This window comes from Ambystoma mexicanum, chromosome 5q (assembly GCF_040938575.1).
Source record: "Ambystoma mexicanum isolate Mex_15411 chromosome 5q, UKY_AmexF1_1, whole genome shotgun sequence".
In the NCBI taxonomy this organism is placed as follows: domain Eukaryota; kingdom Metazoa; phylum Chordata; class Amphibia; order Caudata; family Ambystomatidae; genus Ambystoma; species Ambystoma mexicanum.
Window position 1 is genome coordinate 1,295,356,803 of NC_090933.1, and position 16,690 is coordinate 1,295,373,492.

Here is a 16,690-nt window from a genome sequence, read left to right on the forward strand (position 1 = left end):
CTTGCTCCTTGCACCCTTTATGATTTCCAGATTTGCCTGCGAGAGGCTGATGTGCCGCAGCGTCACCTGCTCATGAACCACGCTGTGAGGGCTAGTTTCTGTGGTGCTGGGTGGAAGACCATGCCCCCCTGCTGCGCCAGAAGATGTGCTGGGCCCGTCAGGAGATTAAGTGGGGGCATCTCCGTGAGGCTGAGCAGCTCCAAAAACTATGGCCTGGCCGGCCACCATGGAGCTATTAGAATGATGTTGAGTTGGCGAGACTCCTTGATCTTGCAAATTACGTGAATCAGAGGAGTGGGTGGAAAGGCGTAGCCCTCATGCCATTCCACTAAAGCCGAAATGCGTTGCCCAGGGAGCGGGACCCTGTCCCTGCCGGGAGGCGAACTGAGGGCACTTCTTGTGCCAGGTGGCAAAGAGATCCACCTGGGGATGACCCCACCAGTTGAATCTCCGCTCCGAGCCTGCTGAGCCTGTCCGCCTCCAGGCTTGATTCCCCCGGGAGATGGACTGCCGTGAGGTAGATGTCGTTTTCCAGGGCCCACTCCCACATGCTGATTGCCAGTCTGCACAGAGGAGGGGATCTGGTGCCTCCCTGCTTGTTGACATAGTACATGCTGGTCGAGTTCTCTGTCTGAATGAGGACAACGTTGCCCCTAAGAAGTGGTAGGAATACCCCGAGCGCTAGCCAGATGGCGTTCAGCTCTAGCCAATTGATGTGGTATTCCTGTACCCTGTCGGGTCCAGGTGCTGTGGACTGAGAGCTCTTCCGAGGTGGCTCCCCAGCCCTCGAGCGAGCAGTCCGTGGTGACTGTGGCCTGTGGAGTGGGAGGCCGGAAGGGCTTTCCCGTCCGTAGGTTGCAGTCCCCGGACCACCAGGTTAGGTCCGGGTGGAGGGATGTAGGAACGTTGATCATCTCAGATTGAGAGCCCCGCTCCTGGTTCCATGAGGCCGTGAAGTGCAAACTGAATCCTCCTCATCCTCAGTCTCGTGTGCGGAACGGCTAATAGGACCGCCGCCAAAAGACCCAGGAGATGTTGGCACCAGGCCATGGTCACCTCTCTGCTGAGTAAGTGGTTGGTGGCCCTCTTGATGGCCGAGATCTTGTCCTCCGACAGAAATACCTTCTCGGAGCACGTGTCCCAGATGAGGCCCAAGAATGTCAGAGTCTGCATGGCCTGCAGCTGTCACTTCTTGAGATTGAGCGAGAAGCCCAGATGGTGCAGTGTGTTCATAAGGGCATGGGACAAGTGGTGAACCGCTTCCGGAGATGTAGCCCTGACGAGCCAGTCGTCGAGGTATGGGTAGATGTGGAGGCCCTGCGGTCTGAGGAGGGCCGCCACCATATTCATGAGCCTGGTAAAGACCCTGGGGGCCGAGTTGAGGCCAAAAGGAAGGACATTGTATTGAAAATGGTAGCCCATGATCCTGAACCGTAGAAAGAACAATGGGGCTGCCAAATCGGGACGTGTAGGTATGCGTCCTTCAGATCCAGGGAGCACATCCAGTCTCCTTTGCACAATGACTCCGCTATAAAAGCTGGCGTAACAATGTTGAATTTTTGCAGAGGTAAGGAGAGGTTGAGGGTGGAGAGGTCCAGCACAACTCTCAGACCCGGCTGGTTCTTCATCGGAATGGTGAAAATCCTGAAGTAAAAGCCCAAGCCTCGCAGGGAGGCTGGGACTTCCCCCACTGCCTGGCTCTCTACGAGCGACCGGATCTCTGCCAAAAGAGTTGTTGTCCCAACCTGTGAGAGTGGAGGGGAGGAGGTAGGAGAGGCTGGGATAGGGAGGCAGTACCCCGTGGATACTACGGAGAGGATCAAGGGTGCCGTGAAATTCTGGCACTAGAAATGTGCATGGAAGGCTAGAATGCCCCCTCCACTGGAGACACGTAGACCCGAAGGGGCGTGTCCTGCCTTCTTTCCCTCAGAGGCTGTTACGGAAGAGGGGGACTGGAAAAAGCCTTTAATCCCTCCCCCCTTTTCTGTTGCTTGCGCCGGTTCTGAGATGGCGAGCGGTCCGGCTGCCTGGATCTCTGTTCCTAGAAGCCGCGGAACTCTCCGTATGTACGACCCTGTCGGAGCGCTGCTGAGATTGGGTGTACGATTTGGGTGTGGTCTTTTTTAGGATGGATAAAGCATATATATCTCTATGGGATTTTCCCATTGTTCGAGGCTACCAAATTTAATTATTTAATTCTTATAGCCTCGAACATACCGCCGGTTTATTTATTTAATATTAATTCACCAGTTGGTATTTTTTGCCAGAACTCTATTCTAAAATGGCGTTTGTGTTCTCTTCTGTGACTCCAACCCAAGTCGAGCCCTTTGTTCCACTTTTTGGCGGGCTTCTCCACAGAAGCCTCCAAAAGTGGTGCCACTCTGTCTGGGTACCACAGGGGGTGCGGGAGGGGGTATAGGCACCCTGGACTGTGTTACCTTGGTAACTCAAGTCGCACTCTTGTGCGATTGGCCCAAGTGGTGAGCCGGCCGGCTCACCACTTAGCATGTTTGATTGACAGCCAGGCTGAGTGAATGGGGGTGTGCTGCATAAAAGCAGGGCTTTGGGGACTGGAACTTCAGAAGTCGTCACAGGACCTAAGAATCAGAGGAGGGAGAAGCTGAGCCGGCCTGCAACGACGACACCACCGGTGGAGCCCTGCTGAACCGTCTCACCACTTTTCCCAACGACAGAGGAGACCTCCAGCCCGGAGAGTCTTCTTCCTTCGACTGGTGGGGATAACCAGTCTACCTTCTTTTCGCCTTCCTGGAGCATCTCGTGGCCGCCTTGCCTGTGCCAAGCACCCCAGCAACCGGGATACCACGTTTTCACCACTACCGCAAACCGAAAGGGTAGAATCTTTGTACCGGAGAACTCTGCGGCTGGTTTCTTCCCTGGCAGTGCAACGACCTTCATTCTTCCTCCACAACGAGATCTTCTCTCCCTCTGGACGACGCTGCGACTTGCACCCGCTGCCAGGAACAACTGCCCCCGCTGGAGGATCCTCTCCATTTAAGGTACCGTGTTCCGCCTGGCTTCCCTTGCAACCGTTTGAACGGGGTGTATTAAATCCTCGTCTCTCGAACCTGGGTTAGCCTGGGACACCTTAGCTAACTTTTCTGCACTGAACTAAACCTTTTTCGAACTGCCTCCACAAACTTCGAAGACTCTGTGCAACTGTCTGATCTTGGGCATCTTCCGCCTGGCTCCCTTGAAAGTGGGCCTGGTGCCTAAACTTCCTTGCTCACCAGTAGACTGTGCCTTCCTAAACTTGCTGTGGTTCTTTAAAAAGTGTTTAGTGTGTATGCTTCCATAATTCTGCTTTTCCCTCCCTTTTTATTTAACTTGTTGGAGTGCCATCAAACGTTAAGCACTCACCTCTGTCTGGAAATGAGTGGTGTTAACTAAGACTTGTCCAACAAGTAATCAGGGATGTACATATGATAATAGTGATTGTGTTTTCAACTTATCTTACCAATTTAGTTCTAGTGTGTTTTATAAGAGTGTGTTAAATAAATAAATATACACTTTTACACCCAAGCTCTGGTCAGTGTTTGCTTGTGCTACTGTATTCCTGTACCTATTTTGTATGCTCTGTATACTGCCTAACTCTTCTTGAGGGAAGTCTGACTGCTCAGCCACAGCTACCAAGTGAATCTGTGTGGTACAGACTGCTACCAAGTGGGTTTACTGCCAAACACCTGTAGTCCTAAATCTTTTGCAGTGGTCCCTAAGGGAACTGCATAGGTTTCTGCCTAACAATGAGGTCCAACCAGACCAAAACACGTGTTGGGGTTGCTGTTGGTACTCTTGTTCAGAGGAGAATTGCTTAGCATTTCGGTGCGGGAGTGCCCTAGGGCAGGACAAAGACTGATATGTTTTAGATATTTCTCCTCTGTGAAAGATAGTGAGCTAAAGACTCTTGGGAAGTCGCTCGTAACCGAGACTAATGTCTGGCAGAGGGGCTCCCAGGACCTCACTTGTTTTCTGCCATGGAAATGTTGCCAGGCAGGTGATTTCTATTTCCGGATCCCTTAAAATTCTTTCCCCAAATATTCTAGGAGGGGTATAATTATATATCATTGCATCCGATCCTAGCATATTTGGGGTAAGTGTTGGATTTTCTGAAGGGTGCATTTCTTTGGGATGTGTCGTCACCTGGCGGCCATTTCCACAGCAACAGTCACTGGATACCATGTGAATACGTCGCTGTGGAAAGGTCACCAGGTAGAGCGGTTTTCTATTTCCTGACCACTTAAAATTCTTGATACTGGGTAGCAAGGGTACTACATTTTCTTGTTAGCTGTTCTCTTTATTTTCTGTAGGATGTTCACATGTTTCGGTACGTATAGCAGAAGCAGCCTATGGGGATGGACGAGTTCTGATTCCATGAATATGGTGGTGGACGACTTATGGCCATTTAGGTACCCGAAACCAGTAAATCTGTGTGATTTTGTTTTGCACCTCAACCAGAACATCCATTTAACTAATGATTTTCACTGAATTAATCTGGACAAGGCCTGGATCCATGCGGCCTCCATGTCTTGTGGACTTGGACCAGGGCCTTCAACTTACCAAGGGCTCTCCTATGCTATGCGATGGGCCTACTGAGCACAGTCTGCAGCCATATTAAGTGGCCAATGCCAGTCACTGTAGCCAAGGCCAGTGGCCACTTCTCCCAGCAGGGCCTTGTGCCCCCTCTTACCTAGTCAAGGTGACAATTGAGCAGCCACAAAGATTGGCCTATGGCCAGGCTCAGTGGCAACTTTGCCCTAAAATCAGGGTCTAGGAACCACTGGGCATGGCCTGTAGCCAGTACCAGTGTTTGCTCCCATTGCTGGCCCACAGGGCGGTGGTAATGCTAACGTTCACTTTGCTTCCCCTAAGCAAAGCGAGAGCCCGGTCCATGTCTTGGAAGAGGCATTGCTGCTCTTCTGAGAAACATCCCCATTGTGGAAACCTGGGAGTCAGCCTCTGGATATTGGTCCACAGGATTACAGCAAATAATTGCTTGAATTTGGATGCTGGAGCTGATGCCCAAGTGGCAAATGGGTCAAGCATCTTCAAGAAAGAAAAGGAGAGACTTTTCAGTTGATTTACTTCCCTCTGCTTTTGGTCTCCACTGATCTGAGAGGTTAGGGGCGAGTTTGCTGTTCTTTTCAATTTCATATTAGTCCTATGATGGATGAACAAATTACTTACCAACTGGTAACGTTCTTTTGACTGGATGTTCCTCCAACGTATTCCTCATCTTTGACATGTAATGTCCACAGCTCGGCTGCTCCGGAAATGATTCAGCAGAGGGCGCCTGCGTCGATGGCGTCGGGTCGATGTCCTTTGAAGGCCTCCGTCGAGGGTGACGTCATCAGATGTTATAAGTAGCATGAACGGCGCCCCTAGCCTCAGTTCAGGTTCCCCCCACCATCTCATTGTATAGGCCATGTGCCCACAATACAGCACTGACTGCATTCAGCCTTGTTGGAACGAAAGCTGAAACAGCACCAGAGGGGTAGGTTGGGTGGGCGATGAGGAATACGTTGGAGGAACATCCAGTCGGAACAACGTTACCAGTTGGTAAGTAACTCGGTTCTTCAAATGGATTGTGTCCTCCAACGTATTCCTCATCTGTGACAGACTCCCAAAGCAGTAACCAAGACTGGAAGAGGGAGAAGAATTTAGATATAGCCAATTAAATGGCAGAGTAAAGTGCAGCCTTACCAAAGGCAACATCATGAGCATGCAAAGTATCCAGGGAATAATTATTAAAAAACGGGTCTACGGAAGACCACGTCACAGCATGACAGATGTTATTTACAGGAACACCCCTCTGGAGGGCTGTCGATGTAGCAATGCCTCTGGTGGAATGAGCCCAGAAGCCCTGAGGAGGCTCTTTGTCATGCCAACCTGCCTATAGCATTCAGAAATAATGAGGATGATCCACCTAAACCGGGTCCGTTTAGAAACAGCCTGGCCCAATCTGTGACCAGTGTACCCCACAAAAAGTTGGTCGTCCACTCTGACTTTGGACAGTCTGTAAAGATAGAAGGTCAATGCTCTCCTCAGGTCCAACCTATGTAGTCGCTCCTCTTCCTTACTAGCATGCGGAGTAGGATAGAAGGCGGGTAGCACAAGCTTGTGACTTAAGTGAAAGTCAGGAACTACCTTAGGTAGGAAGGAAGGAGGTACTCGCACTACAACTCTGTCCTTGTGGAACAAAGTGAAGGGTGGCTTCGAAGGAAAGTGCCTGCAACTCGCTCACTCGTCGAGCAGATGTTATCGCAACCAAAAAAACTGTCTTAAAGGTCAACAACTCAAAGAAGTGCAAAGGTTCAAACGGAGCACCCAACAGAAACTTTAAGACTAGGTTAAGGTCCCAGATGGCACCTGAAAAGGCGACGGCGGTAACACATTTGTGAGTCCTTTTAGAAACTGAGTGATCAGTGGAATCTTAAAATAAGAGCATTCTTCGGATGAGCGCCTAAATATGGACAGCGCTGCTAGGTAACCTTTCCCACCTGAAGACCCTTGTGTGTTAAAGAAAGCAAAAAGAGAACCTCCAATATTAAACATTGAAAGGATCAACATTCTTTGTCCTCCACCAGTCGCAAAACCTACGCCAACGGTACAGGGACTTTGATGCTGGACGCCTGGCCAAAAGCAACACCTTCATTACATCATCTGGGAGGTCCCAATCCTTATATCCGAACCTTTCAGAAACCAGGTGTGAAGGTTGAGAGTCTTGACCTCTGGATGGAGAACCCGACCTTCCTCTTGCGAGAGCAGATCCTCTTTGTGGAAGAGGCATTGGAGGACAGATGGATGTTAGGCAGAAACCTGTGCAGTTCCCTTGGGGACCACTGCAAAAGATTTAAGACTACAGGTGTTGAGTTAGGCAGTATGTAGAGTATACACAATAAGTACAGAGATACAGTAGCACAAGCAAACACCGACCAGAGCTTTGGTGTAAAAGTATATAATTATTTATTTAAAGACACACTTGTAAATTACACTAGCAACAAAGAGTTAAGTAAATTTCAGCACACAGTCACTATTATATATATACAACCAAGTCTTACTGAGAAACACCACTTATTTTCAGACAGAGGTGAGCGCTTAACATAAGATGGCACTCTAATAAGTTATTAAAAGGGAGGGAAAAGGGCAGAGTTATGGAACCACACAAAATTCAATACCTTTAGAAGAACCACAGTAAGGCATGATGGGCAGGGTTCTACTGGAGAGCAAGGAAGTCAATTGCAAGGCCCACTCTTGGAGAGAGCAAGCAGAAGGGGTCCAGGTTCACACAGTGGGGTTATGCCCAAAGAGTCTTGTAGATAGTTTGCACACAAAGAACGAAATTAAAGTCAGCAAAAGTTAGCTAGGTTGTCCCAGGCCAGCCCAGGTTCGAAAGACGAGGCTTTACTGTCACCCCGAATAATCTGTCGCAAGGGAAGCCAGGCGGGACACAGTACCTTAAGTGTGAAGGAAGCTCCAGCGGGGCCAGTTCCTGGCAGTGAGTAATTTGGTGTTTCGTCCAGAGGAAGAAGAGGTCTCGCTGTGGAGGAAAGACTAAGGTAGTTGCACTGCCAGGGAAGAAACCAGCTGCGGAGTTCTTCGGTTAAAAGGTACTACCCTTCTCTTCGCGGTAGTGGTAAGCCGTGGTATTCCGGTTGCCGGGGTGCTTGGCACGGGCAAGGCGGCCACGAGATGCTCCAGGAAGGTGAAAAGAAGGAAAATCTGGTTATCCCCACCAGTCAAAGGAAGAAGACTCTCCGGACTGGAGACCTCCTCTGTTGTCGGAAAAAGTGGCGAGACGGTTCAGCAGGGCTCCACTGGTGGTGTCTTCGTTGCAGGTCGGCTCAGCTTCTCCCTCCTCGGATTCTTAGGTCCTGTGGCGACTTCTCAAGTTCCAGTCCCCAAAGCCCTGCTTTTATGCAGCAAACCCCCATTCATTCAGCCTAGCTGTCAATCAAACATGCTAAGTGGTGAGCCGGCCGGCTCACCACTTGGGCCAATCAGGACGGAGTGCGACTTGAGTTGCCAAGGCAACTCAGTCCAGGGTGCCTAAACCCCCTCCCACACCCCTTGTGGTACCCAGATAGAGTGGCACCACTTTTGGAGGCTTCTGTGGAGAAGCCCACCAAAAAGTGGAACAAAGGGCTAGACTTGGGTTGGAGTCACAGAAGAGAACACAAACGCCATTTTAGAATCGAGTTCTGGCAAAAAATACCAACCGGTGAATTAATATTAAATAAATAAACCGGCGGTATGTTCGAGGCTATAGGAATTAAATAATTAAAGTTGGTAGCATCGAACAATGGGAAAATCCCATAGAGATATATTTGCGGTCGAATATAAAAAGTAGTATACACTGCCACCAGCCAAAACTCGATCAGGGGGGACGGAGACATGCCCCCTCGAACAACAGACCACGGGGCAATCGAATTGCCCCGATCTGTACGTCCACAATATGATCGTTTGTACTGGTTTCTGTTCATAATTTGGGACTAGTAAAGCCAATGGTGACTTTACATGCCCTGGGAGACAGTAGTCAATCCCAAGGTATGGAGTCTATGTTTGGGGGTCGCTACGACACCCCTGGGTTACGGCACGGAGGGTGATGTGTAACCCACATCAAAAACACATGAGACCCTGTGGAGTAAAAGACCCCATAGCCCATAAAACACATGGAAAGACAAAGTAACACCTCAAATCATGTCTAAGAGTGGGAGTAAAAGAGTCTCACTCTTAGCAGGAGAAAAAAAGAAACCCCATAAATCCAGCAAAGCTGCTGGGGGACTCACTAAGTTTGGGAAATTAGCCTTTACAGAGAATTCTCCCTAACAATGGACATGTCTAGAAGGTCTGGGTACCACCCTCTTCTGGCCCAATCCTGAGCAATGAGGATCAAGAGGGACCCGAAACTCTGTAACCTCCTTAGTACTTGAGGAATGACGGGGATCGGAGGAAACGCATACAGAAGTGGGAATGACCAATCCGCGACAAACGCGTGTCCTAAAGCTCCTCACGGAGGAAATTCCCTCGAGCAGTACCTCTCGCACTTCGATGGACACTGGTCGCGAACAGGTCCACCTGTGGGGTTCCCCAAAGGGCAAAGATCTCCTGAAGTACTTCCTGAGCTATCTCCCACTCGTGGGAGACTGGGATTTGCCTGCTCAGAGCGTCTGCTGCCGTGTTCTCCTCTCTGGCCAGATGCACCACCGATAGGTAGATTCCTTCTTGTTTTGGCCAGAACCAGCACTGCATCACCTCTTTGCACAGTGGAAGCGACCCTACGTCTCCTTTCTTGTTGTCCGTCATGATCAGGGCATTCTTTTCCCCATTCTGACGGCAGGAAAGCCTTCAGTGCTAGCCTGATTGCTCTCAGCTCCAAAAAGATTGATATGTAGTATGGACTCTGATGGAGACAAACAACCGCCGATTGTCAGATAGTTCGGTGAGCTTCCCACCCTGTGAGGGAAGCGTCCGTCACTACAGTTACCTCCGGCCACGGCTGCCAAAAAGGTTCTCCCTTCATGAGATTTCCTTCGCAGGCCCACCACAGAAGATCCTGTGAGACCCAGATCGGAATCCGAAGGCGATGCAACATCTTGCCTGAGAATTGAGACCATTGTGTCCGAAGAGCCCATAGAAGGGATCTCATTCTCAGTCGGTCCTCTGGCACCAGAAGAATGCAGGATGCCATGAGGCCGAGCAACCTTTAGAATTTGAAATCCGACGACCATCTGTAGAATGTGTGGAGCCCTCCTCTTGGGTGGCGAGCACTTCCCCAATGACGTGTCCAACACAGGGCCGATGTAATGGAGCTGTTGGGATGGTGTCATATGTGACTTCTTGAAATTGAGGGAGAAGCCCAGTTTGTGAAGGGAGTGGCAGGTGACGTTGAGATGATGCAAGGCTTGCTCGGGAGAACGCACCAAAATCAGCCAATCATCCAGGTAGGAGTAGACGTGAATCCCCCCCTCTCCCGAGATGTGCTGCCACCAGCACCATGAGCTTGGTGAAGACACTCGGGCGGAGGTCAACCCAAATGGCAGAACCGAAAACAAAGTGTGAGCTGCCAACTGCGAACTTCAGGTATTTCCTGTGCTTGAGATGAATCGTCACATGAAAATAAGGATCCTGCAGGTCCAACGGCACCAACCAATCCTGAAGCTGGAGGGCCTGAAGAATCTGAGAAAGAGTGACCAACTTGAACTTGTCCTTCCTGAGGAACTTGTTCAAGCATCGTAAGTCCAAGATGGGTATCAGTCCTTCTTGGGAATCAAAAAATACAGGGACTACCAACCCTTGTTCCTTTCTGCCACAGGCACAGGCTCTATAACGCCTTTCTCCAACAGGGTCAATATCTCCTGCACAAGGAGCGGATCTGGAATCTTCAAAGGGTGCTTCCCTGGTGGATTGTCGTGAAGCAGTCATAGAAAAGGTAGGCAGTAGCCGTGGGCTATTGTTTGCAGAGCCCACGTATCTGAAGTAATGGCTCACCACTCTTCTAGAAGCTGAGACAGCCAGCCCCCTACCAGTAAACCGTGACTAAAGGTCTCAGAGTGGTTTTGAAGCGGCTGCTGCAGTGCCTGGAGGCAAAGAGGCTGCATCTTGAGCAGCTTTGGCACCTCTACCTCGTCCACCACAAGGAAACTTACGTTGGCCTCTTTGACTGGCCATTCTGCTCGCCCTTCCAAATGAGGAGAAGCAGCGAAAGGATCCACCCCTCCATTGTTGTCCCCGAGGACGAAAAGGCTGAGGTTGTCTAACAGCAGAGCCCAAAGACTGCAACTTCAAGGCTCTCATCAGCCTTGCTGCCAAACAGATGAGACCCATCAAAGGACAAGTTGAGAAGACAAGCCTGCATATCTGGAGCAAATCCCAACTTCCCCAACCATGCAAACCTGCGAATCACTGTGCTCGCAGCCATGGACCTGCTGACACTATCTGCAGTATCCAACCCAGATTGAAGGGATTCACACATGGCATCCTTGCCATCTTGAACAATAGCCAGAAAGCCATCCCTTTCTTCCCCTTCGGGAATATGCTCAGCCGCTAACGAAATGCAATTCCACAGAGTGTGCGAAAACTTTGCTAAGGCACAAGTAGAGTTGACCAACTTGAACGTCATACTCCCAGCAGAAAACACCTTGTGTGCCCATCCATCTACACACTGATCATCCCTATCAGGGTGGATTGTAGGGTACACCGCCAGTTTTGAGGTAGCCGTGGCTGCCTGGACCGCCAAACTCTCCGAGGTGGGGTGAGCGGACAGGCAGCCAAGGTCGCTACTGGATGGGCTGTATTTCTTAAGTCAGATTTGTTCACCACCGGATGAGCCTCCAGGGCGCTCCAATTTGCAGCCACCCTTTTCTGTAGAGCCTTATGAAATGGCAACACTAGGTCGGTAGACAGACCATGATCCAGAATATCCATAAGATCATCTTGCTCAAAATGCACAGGAGGCCTGGACCAGCCCAGATACTCCACAACTCTAGACATGAGACTTCGATATGAGTAGTCAGCATGCTCCCCTGGGTCTGGCTTGGCAAACTCCAGCTCAGGGGAAGTGTGAATACCATGGCATTGTGCAATGTTTGACAAAGATCCTCCATACGACTCTCCTCTGAAATGAGGCAGTCAAGAGTATTAGGGGTCCCATATGGGAGACCAAAAGTAAAAACCACATCAACAGATTGTACCTCCTCAACAAAAAGGTCAGTGAGGGACTTTAAAAAAAAATCCTTCCTCGGAAGAGGAGTGAACCTCTTTTCAGGCACAGGCTTTAAAGATTTAGCAGTAGCCATCCCCTGAGGGTCCACTTGCCCAGGGAGAGTCACTGGCAAAATTGGCCCAGATGGCACTGATGGCGTCGATGGCTCTGTCGGCGTCAACAGTGGCATAGAGGGCCAGATCGGGGTCGAAGAGCCAACAGATGCACCCAACGGACATGGCGCCGATGGAGTCTATGCCTTCAAGGGCCTCAAGGATGTCGAAGGCTTTGCCGTTTTAGCCGGAGATGAAGACCTTGACTTGGCACGTCTCGGTGGTCTTTCGAAACCATGTCCGAACGGGGCCGCAAAGGCTTCCAGTGTTTATCACGCTGTTTACCCGGGCTCGAAGGCGCGAGAGTATCTGTCCGAGAACATCCCTTGCTGGCTTCATCAGAAGGCGCGGGCGGAACAGTGCCATGTTTATCAAACATTTTCATCATCGCTACCCGGAAAGCATGCCACTCTGCCGGGGTCGAGGACTTGGATGGGCATACCATCCGTTTAAGGGAGGTGTCCGGCGAAGAAGGTGACCCATGGTGCTGTTTCCTGGAACGGCTCGACGAGGACGAGTGACGGGAAGCACTACTAGAGCGTGACCGCTTGGACTTCTTCCTCCGAGGTGAGTCTCCTCTCGACTCATTGGTCGAAAGTCCAGCAGGCCAGGATTTACAGGGTTTGGATACCTTTCCTACCTTCAGTTTCCCCTTTCAATCCTGCAAGGCCTTAGCAGTCAACGATTGACACGTCGAACAGTCATCTGTATCATGGCTCTTTCCGAGAAACCAGACAAATCCGATGCAGATCCGCGATCGACATCTTGGAGCCTCAGTCCCGAAACTTCTTAAAGCCAGACTTCGGGGTTGTCGGGGTAGAAGATGAAGACATAATCGGGAACTTCACAGTAACTGTTAGGCAGAAACCTGTGCAGTTCCCTTGGGGACCACTGCAAAAGATTTAGAACTACAGCTGTTGGCAGTAAACCCACTTGGTAGGAGTCTGTACCACCCAGATTTACTTGGTAGCTGTGGCTGAGCAGTCAGACTTCCCTCAAGAAGAGTTAGGCAGTATGCAAAGTATACACAATAGGCACTCAGATACAATAGCACAAGCAAACACTGACCAGAGCTTTGGTAACAAGGTGTATCATTATTTATTTAAAAACACACTTATTGAAACACTCCAGCACTATTATTGTAAATCACTCTAAACACAGTTACTATTATTATATATGCATCCCTTATTCCTTATCAGACAAGTCTTAGTTAACACCACTTATTTCCAGACAGAGGTGAGCGCTTAACTATAGGTGGCACTCCAACAATAAGTTAACGAAAAAGGGAGGGGAAAAAGGCAGAATGTAGGAAAATACACCACACTCATACTTAGGAACTCTTAAGCAAGGCAGGAAAGTCAAAAGTTACTTGTGAGACAAAGTCCATAGGCCGGGACCACTCTTGGAGAGAGCAGGGCACAAATGCACCCAAGATCACACAAAGACAACAGGCTTAAAAAGTCTTGCAGGGAGTTCAGAAAGGTTTTAGTTAGGCTCAGAAAAGTTTAGCCAATGTGTCCCAGGCTAACCCAGGGTCGAAAGCCGGGGGCTAAATCTACTCCGTACAGTCGGTTGCAAGGGAAGCCAGGCGGAACACGGTACCTTATGTGGAAAGGATCCTCCAGCGGGGGCAGTCGTTCCTGGCAGCGGGAGCAAGTCGCGGCGTCGTCCAGAGGAAGAGAAGATCTCGACGTGGAGGAAAGCTGAAGGTCGTTGCACTGCCAGGGAAGAAACCAGCCGCTGAGTTTTCCGGTAAAAGGTACTACCCTTTGATTTGCGGTAGTGGTATAACGTGGTATCTTGGTTGCCGGGGTGCTTGGCATAGGCAAGGCGGCCACGAGATGCTCCAGGAATCGAAAAAGGAAGCAGACTGGTTATCTCCACCAGTCGAAGGAAGAAAACTCTCCGGGCTGGAGATCTCCTCTGTCGTTGGGAAAAGTGGTGAGACGGTTCAGCAGGGCTCCACCGGTGGTGTTGTCGTAGCAGGTCGGCTCAGCTTCTCCCTCGTTGAATTCTTAGGTCCTGTGGCGACTTCTAAAGTTCCAGTCCCCAAAGCCCTGCTTTTATGCAGAAAACCCCCATTCACTCAGCCTAGCTGTCACTCAAACATGCTAAGTGGTGAGCCGGCTGGCTCACCACTTGGGCCAATCAGGACGGAGTGCGACTTGAGTTGCCTAGGCAACTCAGTCCAGGGTGCCTAAATCCCCCTCCACCCCTCCTAAGTACCCCAGACAGAGTGGCACCACTCTGGAGGGCTTCTGTGGAGAAGCCCGCCAAAAAGTGGAATAAAGGGCTCAACTTGGGTTGGAGTCACAGAAGTGAACACAAACGCCATTTTAGAACGGAGTTCTGGCAAAAAATACCAACCGGAGAATTAATATTAAATAAATAAACCGGCGGTATGTTCGAGGCTATAGGAATTAAATGATTAAAAGTTGGTAGCCTCGAACAATGGGAAATCCCATAGGTATATATTCGTGGTCGAATATTAAAAGTAGTATCCACTGCCACCAGCCAAAACTCGGTCAGGGGGGACGGAGACGTTCCCCCTCGACTAACAGACCCAGGGGCAATCGAATTGCCCTGGCCAGTACGTCCACAATATGATGGTTTGTACTGGTTCTGTTCAGAATTTGAGACTAGTAAAGTCAATGGTGACTTTACATGCCCTGGGAGACAGTAGTCAGTCCCAGGGTATGGAGTCTATACTGGGGGGTCACTTTGACACCCCTGTGTTACTGCACTGAGGGTCCTGTGTAACACATCACAAAAACACATGAAGCCTATGGAGTAAGACTCCATAGCCCATAAAACACATATAGAATCAAAGAGACACACTCAAATCATGTCCAAGAGTGAGGGTAAAAAGAGTCTCACTCTTGGCAGGAGAAAAAAATAAACCCCAGAAATCCAGCAAAGCTGCTGGGGGACTCACTAGGTTAGGAAATTCAGCCTAAACCGAGAATTCTCCCTAACAGTAACCACGAGGCGCACAGAGTTTAACGAAGCAAACACGTTTGCGGAAAAACAGAACTGGGGCTAGGGGCGCCGTACGTGCTACTTATATCATACGATGACGTCACCCTCGGCAGAGGCCTTCGAGGGACATCGACCCGACGCTATCAACGCAGACGCCCTCTGCCAAAAAATGTCCAAAGCAGCCGAGCTGTGGATATTACATGTCAAAGATGAGGAATACATTGGAGGACACAATCCATTCGAAAAGTAGTTACTGGTAATCTCAGTTTCGCATCATTGGATGCTTAATTATATCCTTAAGCAATCATGTGGCCCCTCTTATGAGACATATGGGAAGAGAAGACAAAGTTTCTTCCCAACCATAGCAATTAACTTCACTCTTACTGCTAAATCAGGTTCATGATGGAAGACTGCAGCAGCCTGCACCCTAAAGGTGGCGGTACTCATTTTGTTGGTTATGGCATGGCAGCCTACCTGCCCATTTCTTTTTCATTTTTAAAACCAGGTTGAGTGAAAAGTTAAGGCAGTTATGATGTGCTATTTGAAGGGTGATTGGTTTGAGGATTTTCTGAATTTAAAATAAACAGGCAAAAAAGATTTATTCAGTATTAATTATTAGTAAATGCTAGTATGAGCGTGTGCACATTTTCAAGTACTTCCCACAGGCTAGAAACTGCTATTTCTTATTACAATAGTAGTGAAGTCTATCTTCTACATTTTGTCTAACAATCCTAACTGGCACCTGCCTCCAGAGCGTGACTAACACCAGTGCTCGTTCAAAGGGGTAACCCCAACATAGCAAGGAAAGAAAATGATGGCACCACATCCTTCCCAGGCGTTGAAGGATCATCACACCCAAATATAGTGGGCCAGAATCTGAGCATCTCCTGCCAAGCAAGGTGCAAAAGACCTTGTAGCCCCGCAAAGGCTGACACCTAGACAGGAGAGGTATTGTGATGAGGAGAGCACAATGTCTTCAATACAAACAAAATGCAAAAGTAACCAATATGTAACAACCACCCGATATCACTGAGAAAGTAATAACCAGATAAGAGAACAGACACAATCAGACATTTTATTGAGAGCTTCCTGCTCACTACAGGATATGATTTAGAGGATGGGAACCTAAAAGTCGAAGCATGAAGAGAGTTATGGTGTCCTCCAAATGTATATGGGTTCTATTGCATATGCTTCATCTTTCAAGAAGGTATACCTATGATATACGGCGCATATACACAAGTGTTTCAAGACGCGACGAGGCAAGGGAGGGGAAACAGCGGGAGGACAGACAGCAATCCTACTAGGCCAGGTGACATTGAGATCCGTAAGTGCAGGAGAGGGGATTGGGGGGAGTGCAGGGGGGAGGGGGCAGTTCAGTACATGGGATAGCAGCAAAATAAATAGAGACAATAAATAATAAATAAAAGTGCAGCCGCTGGAGGCAAGTGCTAGTAGGGGCTGTAGGGATACAGAAACAGTCCCCGAGTGCAAATGTTGCCAAGGAGGCAGTGCACAACTGGCAGGGAGGGTACCTGGGCCCGAGATCAGAGGGTACACAGGGGTTGAAGCCAAGGATAACTTTTGCAGTCCTGTTTTGGATGAGTTGCAGAGGGCGGAGAGTAGAGGCAGGCAGATTTAGAAAGAGGCTGTTGCAGTAGTGCAGTCTAGAACCCATATGTAAAACAAGGCTCACCTGGGGATATAAAGCCAACAGAAGTGGCTCCATCTGCGTCTCTAGGGTCCGACTGCACATGCTGACTGAGGCTTCCAGGATTTGGCACAGGCTCTGAGTAAAATGAACAAAATAAAATGTTACTCTCACAATGCTAGATCAAACAAATGCATGCTTACATGTCATTAGGTCTGCAAATCACAATGC

General features: G+C 49.4%; 1 protein-coding gene across 2 annotated transcripts in view; it reads right to left on the reverse strand.

The window, feature by feature from the left end:
• MROH1 (maestro heat like repeat family member 1) overlaps nucleotides 1–16,690 on the reverse strand; it is a 2,813,132-nt gene that overhangs the window by 2,381,981 nt on the left and 414,461 nt on the right. For both annotated transcript variants that reach the window (XM_069621886.1, XM_069621885.1), the window contains exon 9: nucleotides 16,505–16,597. In XM_069621886.1, coding sequence (XP_069477987.1) covers nucleotides 16,505–16,597 — 93 coding nt within the window. The remainder of the gene's footprint in view (nucleotides 1–16,504; nucleotides 16,598–16,690) is intronic.